Below are 12,063 nucleotides of genomic sequence, written 5' to 3' on the forward strand. Positions count from 1 at the left end.
TCCGGGATTAATAAAGTATCTATCCATCTATCTATCTATCTGCAATGTCATTTAAATAACCTCAAATTACGAACATAGATTAAAATTTAATAAATAACCAACAATTACAAACAATTCAAGTTACAAGCAACCTCTCAGAATTGTTTTCATAGGTTGAGGACTTGATCCTCACATCCAATTCTGCACCATAATCTGAAAAGTCTGTATTCCTTTAAAGGGACTCATTTTAAATTAATATATATTTTGTTTATCGTTATGAAAAAATTAAAATTAAAAAAATTCTACATGTCTGGCATCATCCCTGGTGTCAGGTAACCTTAAAACCTTACAATCTGCGCTAAAGCAGCTCCGTCAGCGTTACCCATCGCTTCATCAGTCAGGGCAGTCATTACAGCACAAAACGATCAATGGAGTTATACTGTACATCTGATAAAATCATGGTAACCCGTGAAGTGAATGGATGTTCCAACACCACAGGATAGAGACAAAAAGAAAAGAACCTAACTTTCTTCAAAATACCGTCTGGAAAGCAATGGAGAGCAAGAATGAACAGGGTCAAAATGACAAAAGATCCGAGAATCTGCCATGAGCACTTCACCACGGATGATTTTGAAAGAGATTTGAAGGTAAGATCTTTTTCAGACTTCCCGTAGTGTTTATTCAAAATTCCGAAGGTTTAGTGGATAATTAATTAATGTCTGGAGCTACTGGAGGTATTATATAAATGTTTTTATTACCAAATTATCACACAATTATGGCACTCGCGAAAAGTTAACAATATCAAAAGTGATAGACAGGTCATTTTTCTGTGATCTGTGAAACTGAAATAAAACATACAAAAAGCATGTCAGACCCTGATCCTTATACATTTGTAAAAACAAGGCAAATGAATATAAACTAGAGTTGTAATTAACTCCACACAGTCCAACAGTAACGAATGGCGGAAACGCTAACATAAAAACGGCTAACATAAAATGGAAAATCCCATTGACAGGCCAGCACGTTAGCATTTGGCAGCACGATTAACTATTACATACACACAGTAAACCAAAACGGGACACTGCAACTAGTAAGTCACTCAAACAGTATGTCTGTGCATTAACTCACAGACTAATGAGTCTTCTAGGTACAGCAGGAGGAAAAAGAACGGTGAGTGGAAACAACTGACATGACGAGCTGAACTACAGCTAAGAACTACAAAAGCGTGCAGGGACAAACAGTTCAGCAGCTCAAACAATCCACTGGAACTCTTAGAGGGTTAGCACAGCATGATATGAGAAATAAGTGCGATAATGTTGGTTTGTTATGTTGTTGCTTGCTGCATATTTATGTAATAGCGCTCACCCCAACGTCTACGATTGTGTCACTTCCGCTGTGAGGGAGCGCCTTGTAATTTATGATATATTTTGTTTGTACAAGGTCCCCATTGATTATAAAAAATAATAATAATGCCACCAAAAAGTTTGTTTAATTATGTACTTAAAATAATAACCCAGGTTCATTTTGACTTTACTGTCCCTTTAATGACAATAAGATCAACTGATATCCACGGTATTTAAGACCCTAAGCTAGGTCTAAGTTACCAGTATAACTTACCCTCCTCCGGCGTACGCAGCAGCACCAAGAAGCTGTCATGTCCCTGTAACTCGTTAAAGAAAGGCCGTATCTTGACTTCATACTCTGTCATACTGTGCAGATCTGTTAGAATGACACTGTGTTCGGACGTAGCCTCCACATCTTGGACTAGCCATGAGTTGCCGATAGTCCGATAAAATATACGGTAACCCTGGACATATGGAGAATGATGGGCGACCTAAAAAAAGACAACAACAAAAAAACATCAGTGATGAAAAGCAGAACCAGTTGTGTTTTCACGCCAAGTTAAATTGTTTGTGTCACATAACACTGGGGAAGAGCGTGAAGGTAATGATCATAGATCAGACATGCTACTCACAGTCCAAGAAATCCTTGCGCTGGTGGGAGACAGAACCACAGGCTTCTGTGGGTAAATGGACACCTCTCCCAAATCCCTTTGCACCTGTCTGTGGTCCACTCCGTGTTCTGTGGGACTCCCATCTGCAAACATGGAGAGATAATTCAGACAAGGCCAGAAACACAGCTGATCAGAAATTAAACAGCTGCTTAAGAAAGTCTTTAGATGGGATTCAGCTCTGCTTGGGGCTGAAAAGCAACACGCTGAGAAATAAATTAGTCTGACTGCACATGAAAAGCTACTTGTTCCCAACACAAGCCTTGCAGCATCTCTATCTTTCTTTAACTTGTGACCTGAAATGAACGCTACGCAGTTATATCACATTATGCAGAAGTGCTTAAACTTTGTGATTCTGTCACTCACCCTGGGTCCTGATGGGTTCAGAGATCGGGCTGGGGTCACTGAGACCGTAGGAGTTGACCGCTCGGACAATAAAGAGATACACCGTGTTGGGGAAGAGTCCGACAACAGTGTGTCTCTCATGTCTCACATGATCCGCCACCGTCTGCCAGGTGCTGCCCACTGATTGGCTGAAAGGATTAAGCCTTTTTATCTCACAAAATATGAGTTATTTTCTTGTAAACACGGTTTAACTGCACCAATATGAGGAGGCAAATTCCAGTGAGTGTTATAGTTATTGTCTTGTCCCTAAAGTACATTATAAATCAGTAAATGTGCTGTCCGCTTAATGAACATCTGACTTTAACTCCTGTTATCTTGAGAGCGCAGCTTCATTATCAAATTATCTTGAGATAATGAGGTCATTGCTTCGATTACAGGTCCTTGTTGCTGATTACCTGATGACACTGATGGATGAAAATGGAGCAGGGGAAGGCAGAAAAATAAACTTTTGTAAAAAAGTTTTATAAATTGAACGTTAGTCTATATTGTAACTAAAGCTGACTTCTTAGGCCATGGACCAGCCAGGAGTTGTGAAGGTGTTTGTTGCTGTCATATGATTATGTGTAACTTAGGTGTCATATCTCAAGGTAATCAGATTCATTTTCAGGTATTTGTTCTGAAACATTATTTTAACTTGTAACTTATCCATTCTTTCATGAGTAACTGATCCCTGATGAGTAACTGTTTAAAAAATAAGGCACTTGATCAGAATTCCGATATGGACAGATTGACGGCTCGTACCACAACTCATATTATGAGTAGCAACTTGTATCTCAAGGTACTGCCTTAAAAAATAATAGAAAAACTTGACTGTTACATCTTACCCAACTGATGACAAAAAAATGAAAAATGAAAACATGGAAAGTGGGTTTACAAATGCGAAGCACCCTAAATATAACAATATGTTGGCATTGTCATGTTTCTAAAAACTTACTGACAGAACATGACATTCTGTACTTCTAAAAATACATCTCTGAACAATGATTTTTATTACTGTCTTTATCGCAGCCAGTTATGACGACAGGTTCTGAATGGGTCTGGCGAGGATGAAACAGCTTGATGCAGGGACCATCAAGCAGTATGAGTACAATTTAACATTTCCTTCCAGTCCATGGAGAAGAAAATGACAAAGTAATTAACACAAACAGGCCACAGCTTTTTCCTACCATCAGAGATTTCTCCTCTGCCACCCTTATAATCAAATGTCCTCCACAGAAACAGTTTTGACATTTATACAAAGTCATGCACTTTTCTAAAAAAAAAAAAAAGAGAAAAAAGCTGCATTTGTAAATAGTGTTTGAGTGGAAACTGCAGCGTCTCAGAAACGAAGATTTCTACTTATATCAGAAGCATTGGTGGCTGCTTTGTGCGAGAAGATCAGCGCTACAGATAGTAGTGTCTGCTACTTTCTTTGTTGCTGCTGATCCCTGAACACTTTCTTTTTTTGGTGGTGGATCACCAATCACCATCAATGAGTAGATCTGCATGCAAACTTCCCGCTTTGACTTTTATTCATCCACAGAGACGATTCTACATTTCTGTCTGAATGCTCCGACTGCTCCGATGTCCTGTTTATGTAACGAATGTACTCCTCAGCTGGGTTAACATCCCCTCCTTCCATTGCCCCAAGGTAGGACAGAGCTGTCGAACTGACCACTGCTGTAATTGTCTCCACTTTCACTCACTGCCTGTCTCACTAAAGCCTTTGACTGGTTGTTAGCACTGCGACAGCTCTCCTCAGATGCGTCGGCTAAATACTGATGCTGGTCTAACTTTAGGAAATCGCTTCGCAGGAGCGTCTCCCTCTCTCAGGGGGAGATGAGTCATGTCCGAACTCTAATTACTGCAAATGAAGAATTGGTAATAAGTGCATTAAGGTATTCCACTCAAGAGGAGAACAGATTTGCTGAACTCAGGAAAAAGTTAAAAGAACGAACAATAAAAATATGTATTTCCCTGTTAGTTCTCCAAGGAAACGAGCAGGACGAGCTGTCAAGCAAATGTTACAGGGGCCTTAACAGCCAAAGTTAAAGGGGCATTCCACTACTTAGACTAAAAATGGTTGCATTTCTACCTCTGTCTCCTCAAGAAACAACCATGATGTGTTTAATGATGTATTTCCAGGCTGTGTCCTTGCGTACCTGAAGGCCTCGATAATGTAGGAGGTAACAGCAGCACCGCCTTCATGAGGGTTAGACTGCCAAGTGAGCGTGACGGTGTTTTTGGTGACCTCTGTCACTACAGGTTTCTGTGGAGGCCCAGGAAGCTGAATGAGATCAGAAACTCTGGATACTGAAGAAACTCCATTTTCTGTTACACAAGCAAGAAAATAGCATTATTACATTTTGTTGAACTGCAACTACAGATTGTCTCTGATCAACATTTTGACTAAAGCCAGAGTGAATTACAGAGTGACTGGCAGAGAGTATCATTTCTTCAGCATAGAGGTGTGGTGTGAGAGTGTGTGAGAGTGAGTGTGAAGTGTAACAGAGGGACAGAGTGTGAGTGTGAATGCTGTAAGTACCTCTGACAGTCAGCATCCCACTCCAGCTCGACTCCCCCGTGGTGCTGGAGACGACGCATGTGTACATCCCCGAGTCTGAGTCCTGTTGCACAACAGTCAACAATTGTGACAAATACAAAACAACAAAGGGAACAAAAGCAACAAATCAATTTAATAACTGAAGAATTAATCAGATCTGATTCGACAACTGAAAGAATTTTTGAATTAGCGATGGTACCATAATCACAGAATACATTCGCATGATGCTAACCGCAGGACAAAGCATCACTAGTGCTATTTTCTTGAGTGGGTCTGTTTTAACTGGTGAGATCTAAAAGCATGCATGTGGTGAATTTATACGTGTAGCAGGATGTTATTTTAGCACCACATATTTACCCCATAATTGAGATTATGGGGTAGACAAGAATTTATGGCGCACACATGGACAGTTTTCAAATACAAGACCAAAATGACAATGAAAAAAAGAATAAGACGAAGAAGAAGAGGTATATGCAGAGGTATGTATGTACTTTACATATTTCAGGCTTTCCTCAGAGTTGAAACAATGTTTTATTAATTATATTAATTCTAAATGTTTTGTTAAACACATTATGTTTTATTTACCCTACGACAAACATGTTGTCTACAATATCTATCTATAACTATCATGTTCTCTAGAGTCAAACACCAGCGCCACGATTACTATTGATAGTATAATAGTTAATTGTGGAAAAAATAAAACTGGTTGTGCTTGAAAAGTGTTGATTATTACAGCTTTATGTGACCTTCAGTACCGGTGTCTATAAATTCAGAAGTGCACAACTGAACTGTTACCTTGCCTAAGCGCGCCCCATCTCAACCGTTAAAAGCAACCCATGAGGCACCACACAACTCTCTAATGTACCTGCTCTCCTGTTTACATTATGAACTGTATATGCATGCATGCTCCACTGGCAACTCCAGCCCAGTCTTGGCTGACAGCCAACATGCTGGAACTATCATTAGACCATATGAGATCATCCACCGCAGTGTTGACCTCTGGCTGACAGACAGCCCAGCGTGTGGTGTAGGTGAACTTCTTTAGATGACTCTAACTACTCATAAAATATTGATGGTAGGTAGGGGCATCAGCGGGGTAAATATTTTTAGTATCTCACTCGTCATCTCCATTTCCTCTTTTTCTTTCTCCCTTGTCATCCCCTTCAATGCCACACTAATGCATCTCTTCTGTTCCATTGAGCACATTGGCATGGCAGATTTCCCCTGCCTCAGTGGTGCAATGGACCAACACCTAATTCTGCAAGTTTGCTGAGCACTACAGCCAGAGGAAAAGCATGAGAGCGGAAGTGGATGAGCACATTTCGGGCAGGAGGCTAAATTAAAAGCCAGTTAGATGATTAATCATCTTTTGCCAGTCAATTAATGGAAATGATGCTGCTTTTGCTCAGTCCTGTATGGACTCGCTGACCTCCAGGTGAGGTTGCAGCAAAAAGGCAATGTACCGCTCTCCAATCCATAAAAGCAGAAGACATTAGCATTTACAAACAAGCACCTTCATTAACATCACAATTACACACCGCATAAGCACATAATTGTGCTGGAAAGATATGCACTGCCTCTGAGAGAATGGCCTCTGAAACTCAGTCTCACCTCAATTTTACAAGATTAAAAAGGAATTCATAATGGAAAAGCCAGAAAAGATATGTTGCGGCGTGGGCTGTCAAGAAAGTGAAAGCAGGTCTAAGATCAGACACAAATGTTTACAGAACTCTGGAAATTATTTTCCCCTCAATCACACGGTCAGGTTATTCTTTAGTTAAAGAGCTTTGAAAAATCTAATTTGTGGGTCTTTCAAATGAATAACAGTTCAGTTGACACACACGAACGCATGCAAGCACGCACACACACACACACACACACACACACACACACACACACACACACACACACACACACACACACACACACACACACACACACACACACACACACCTTTACGTCTCTGATTTGCAAAGTGCCGTTCTCCATGAAGTTCACTCTAGCTTTATTTCCCTGAAGTCTCTCAGCATCTTTCTCCCATGAAATCTTGACTGCAGGCCCTCCGATCACGCGGCAGTGTAACTGCACTGTCGCCCCCCGAGATACAGTCTGATTGGTCGGGCCTCTGCGAATTATAGGAGGGACGCGACCTGAAGAACCTACACGTTTGAGAGGACAAGAAGGAGAATATTATGTTGGGGGAGTCATCTATCCTTTGATTATGTACACAAGGGAGGAAAACACATAGAACAACTGGAAAGTAAGATTATAAAGTCACCATGCAGTTGTGACAGTGCAAAGGGTGAAAATACTTTATACTTAGTAGGCAGAAATTAATAAGTTGTATAAGGAAGAAAAACAGTGGTGCTTACAAGCTGCCTGTAAAAGAACATTATATCTAAAGTAAATTGCTCATACAGCATGGGGTCCATAATTATGTTCTTTCTTGGTCTTCATGAGCCTTAATGTTACAAAACTACTCAGTAATTAATTTGTTTTCTTCTAATTAGCTGATAGTACAAAGGAAGGAATAAATCTCGCCAAAGGTTGAAAACGTGAGGGTGTGTGCTCCGTTCTCACCTCCTTCCACCTCCAGCAGCGCCTTGGTTAACACACTTCCTGCTACACTGATGGCCTGGCAGATGTAGAACCCAGAGTCCTCGGGGTGAACGTCAGTTATGGTCAGCTCGCCGCTCATGGACACAGAATAACGGCCAGACTGTGATGGCGGCTGGCTGGGGAACAACAGCATCTAAACATATAAAATAAATAGCAGAGCAGAGCATTCAAATGACACCAAGACTGCATCTTGTCTGTTTCCATTATAGGAACAATGTGGAATTCTGTGAGCATCTATCAAGGCTCATATGGTGCAGATTCTTTGTTGTAAATGTAATCTGCCTGGCAATCGCAGTAAGTGGGAACACAGTTTCCAGATTTTTGCTTCTTTTCCTCAATGACACATTTATAACGCTGTTAGCATGACAGGCTGGAAATGTCTCTTAATGTTGAAGCAATCATCCGTGCTCACGTCTTTGTATCTGTAACTGCTAGCACAGCGTGTTTCTTGCAGTGAGATATTAAACACTCAACTTTCAGTCTTCAGTCCATTTTGAATGCAGACAGTGTCCTCTTTGACACTGAAATTCAATTGAGATTCATACTATTTGTAGTCATTTGTCCTGAGACTAAACCATCCATTTTGCATGACTACTTATTCACCCATATTACATGGTTTTGGACTGTGGGAGGAAGTTGGAGAACATCGAGAGAAACTAAATGTGTTTGTTTTTTTTTTGACTGGAGGAAAATGGTGACCAATGTGATCAATAATATGGCTAAAAGCAAAGGCACTGGAAGGGATATGTTGTGTCATAGTTTTATAGCCTAACCCTCTTTTCTGTAAGTTAGGTGGATGTTGAAAAAGTGGGAAAGGATGCACATGAATCCATTCAGCCATCTATTTCATTCCTCTAAGAGGCTTAGATTTCAGTAGAGGGACAAAGGTTATAACTCCACATGTAATCCTCCAAATACAGCAGGAACACTCCACAAACAACGAGGCCATGTCCCAACTATCCTGCAGACTGAAGCTTATTCACAAAATCCGTAATTGAACTTTCTGTTTGTTTTCTGCAAAGCTTCTAAAAACATCTGAAGATGCTCCTCCGAGCCAGTGATCCTTGTAGCTGTTGAGCAACAAGGTATTTATAGCTCGGTACAATGTGGAAAGAGGACATTGTTTTTCTTCAGGTTTGCCCTGAAGAAGTATTTCTCACACCTGGTGTTCTTCCTGGCACCTCTCCTTCATTTTTAATTCTTCAACCCACTCTCTTACAGCGCGGTTGTGAGCAGGAGAAACATTCCCCACCAACGCAAAACTGCAATGCCTTCCAACATTTTGTGTCTACTCACATGTTTGAGCCAAATGCAAATGCACTGCGCTCCACTCTCCTGTTTCACTTGCAAAAATGTCTCGAAGAGTGTGGATTATTGAAAGAAAAATCAGTGCATGAGTTGTTCTCATCCTTTCTAATAGAAAATGTGTGAAAATCTGATTGATCATTGATATATGATTAACTCCGAATGACTAAAATTTTGACATTTTCTGTTGGGCAGGGTATTTGAAAAGCATAGCTCTTCAGGCTACTGATTAATTCATAGTGAAATAAGTTAAACTACGGCCAAACTAGTTCAAGTTTAAATATAGTTTGCTTAGCAAAAGCTGAATACAAATGAATCACACAAAGCAAAGAATGTCAGTCATTTGAGTTTTTTTAGCAAAGGTGCTGTATGTATGTTGTGTAAACTTGTCACATGTTTATTATTATTTAGCAATACTATCCTTAGTCAAGTACAACCAGGTAGTTATAGGTAGTCAATATAAAACACAAGCATGAAGTATTCAAATCTCAACGTCAAGACATGTTTTAAGTATTAAGGAATTATAAAACCTAGTGACACAGAGTAAATTAGTGGACTTTTATAAGGTGCAAGCACCTACAGCGGTGTCTGACTTTGCAGAGAATTAATTTATATATTAAACAAAATTTACAACGATTCAGTCGGATTGGGAATGTTGTTTAGTTTGTGAAATGAGAAAATTTAGTTTAGGGTAAAATGTTACTACGTAGATGCTACTTAGGAAGAGACTGGAGAAGAATGAAATGAGTTCATATCTCATCTGATGTCAGTAGTTGACTGGTGTCAGTACTGGCTCAGCTGTTTCTCTTTAAATGTACTGACACTCGTCAGCGAAAGTGTATCAGAAGGAACTGGTGTTGCAGAAAAGAACCAATTATATCGTGGTCCGAATACTCATTTAGTCTAGTCTAGCCACTGAAATGTAGAGTAAACATTGACCAAAAAAAAGCTTAAAATTCTCCAAATATCAAAAGAGACCTCTCCTGCACATGGAACACAACTGTATGTACCTCAAGTTTCCTGAAAAAATAGTGACCAGCTTGTGAATTATGCACCAGAAACCCTCGGGGATGAATTCCACCCACAAAACAAATCAGTTCAATTTGTAATTGTGGAAATATATAAAACAAGCTCATGACATTACTTTCATTTTGTTGAAAAATATAGAATGGTATTGAATTCCACACAACAATGACACATTTCTCTAAATTGCAAAATGCAATATTTAGTGTTGTGACTGATTGGTGTAAAACGCTTTGTAAAATAAAAAAAACCTTTCTGTGAGTTCTGCAGAGAATAGAAAAGTGACGGATAGAACCCATTCCTGTATCCCGCTCCACTTTGTTCATGGAGGGTGATGATAAAAAGCTTCATTATTGATAGAATTGAATATCAGGCCTGTTTCTAAATGCAACTAGTCAAACCTCTGGATTCTAGATCGTCTTCACTCAGTGTTGCACATTCTTAGAAGTAAGGATAAGTTGAGCTAACAAACGTAATTTAACTACTGCTAGATCATTAAATCATAAAGCAAATACACATGATACAAATACATATGACACAAACTCCAGGTTCATACCTGACTACCTTCTTTCTGCCAGAATATGGCAGGTGGAGGGTTTCCTGTGGTGCTGCACTGGAAGGTGACGCTCCTTCCCTGGGTGGCAACCTGGTCTCGGGGCTTCATGGCAATCTGAGGGGGAACTGTACGAGGAAATGTAGTGAGGTCATCAATTTAAGGCCTTGTTTCTGCTGGAAAATATGCAAATGTCCTGTTTCTTTGATTCACTATTTCAACTGTGTAATCAAGAAGTCATTTAAGAAGTGCAACAATAAAAAAAATAGAAAATTGCCAAAAAAAGTTCTGCATTCAATAACACTATTTAAAGCAAAGCTTTAGAAGTGCTTATATTATTAATTTAAGATTGTAAAAGTACTTATTCTACAGAAATAAATCCTCTCCATGAATCATTAAATGTGATGTAATGAGTTGAATCTGATGAATGCAGGAGGAGCATTTTGCTACTGTAGCTGGGCAAAGCCAAAGAGATGGAGAGACCCGACTCTATCTACAACCACCAATCGAATCCGATGTGCACCACATTCTTATTATATACAATCTGAATAGCAATTATCAACTGTAGATGTAAGATACATTATTAAATCAACTTGGTTACATTCCATTACTATTTTTGACAGCTCTGCATCCATACCACATTTATCAGCTCGTAACAAACCTGTTTAAAATTTGTCTCTTTAACTTTCTGAGCGTGTTGAGCCGTGTCGCATGGGAGACATCACCTCCCTGTCCACTAAAACAACCCCATCATGTTGCGCGGCGGCATCGGCCAGCTGACATTTACTCAGTTATTTTAGGAAAGGTCTGGCAGAATTGCCAATTTCCAGCTTGTGTCAGATGATTGCATTGGCCACATCATCCCATCGTCTGTAGATTTGCACAGACCGCTGTGTTCAACCTCCCATCTGAATAATTGGCTCGTGTTCCAGTTGGATGAGAAGCTTCTCAAGCCAGGATTCATCATCTCTGTAAATCTCTGATTTGTTGCTCGTACGTATGAACACAAACACGTACAGCAGCACAAAAAACACATATCTGGCTCAATGCATAAGAGATCTGAGTCATCTGTGTTGTGTCGTAATGTTCTCAAACGCAGCCTCTTCCCCTAGACATTGTTCATTTGAGTAGACATCAGAATGTTTTGATTCTCTTGCTGTGTTTTGACTGCTTAATTTGTCTAGCAGTGGCTATAGAGCTTCATAGCAATAAACTAATCTATGACCTGGAAGGGAGGAGTTCATAAAGTTTATTTGATCAGATGGTCAGGATGACCTCTTCTTCAGAGGAATATAATAATAGTTGTAGATGAGTTTACATACACAGTATTGGACATTTTTTATTGTCAAAATGTCAAGAAATACACACAGACCTAGCTGTGGTTTGCATTTTTTTCAAGGAGAGGAAGAAGGAGAAATTAACACACAACATGATGCTACGATTTAGAGAAAGCCCCAGTCTAGTTCTTTAAAAAGTAGGACAACAATCTCTCTAAAACAATTCTTCAGCTTTATTAATGATGTTATATTGATTGGAAAAGTGCAATTACGGTTTAATTTCAGTCACACAAAAGAGAAACTGATAGATTCTGGTTGCCATCCAGTATTTCCATCATGACAATAATGT

The 12,063-nt window shown here is 39.6% G+C and overlaps 1 protein-coding gene across 2 annotated transcripts in view; it reads right to left on the reverse strand.

Annotated features, from left to right (window-relative positions):
- The window catches only part of zgc:77784 (uncharacterized protein LOC402947 homolog), a 59,413-nt gene that overhangs the window by 12,730 nt on the left and 34,620 nt on the right, over positions 1-12,063 (reverse strand). For both annotated transcript variants that reach the window (XM_068317147.1, XM_068317146.1), the window contains exons 7-14: positions 10,441-10,565; positions 7,518-7,689; positions 6,891-7,096; positions 4,920-5,001; positions 4,537-4,705; positions 2,357-2,523; positions 1,955-2,076; positions 1,597-1,813 (exon numbers count right to left, since the gene is read on the reverse strand). In XM_068317147.1, the coding sequence (XP_068173248.1) occupies positions 1,597-1,813; positions 1,955-2,076; positions 2,357-2,523; positions 4,537-4,705; positions 4,920-5,001; positions 6,891-7,096; positions 7,518-7,689; positions 10,441-10,565 (1,260 nt within the window). The remainder of the gene's footprint in view (positions 1-1,596; positions 1,814-1,954; positions 2,077-2,356; positions 2,524-4,536; positions 4,706-4,919; positions 5,002-6,890; positions 7,097-7,517; positions 7,690-10,440; positions 10,566-12,063) is intronic.

This window comes from Antennarius striatus, chromosome 6 (assembly GCF_040054535.1).
Source record: "Antennarius striatus isolate MH-2024 chromosome 6, ASM4005453v1, whole genome shotgun sequence".
NCBI classification, from domain to species: Eukaryota; Metazoa; Chordata; class Actinopteri; order Lophiiformes; family Antennariidae; genus Antennarius; species Antennarius striatus.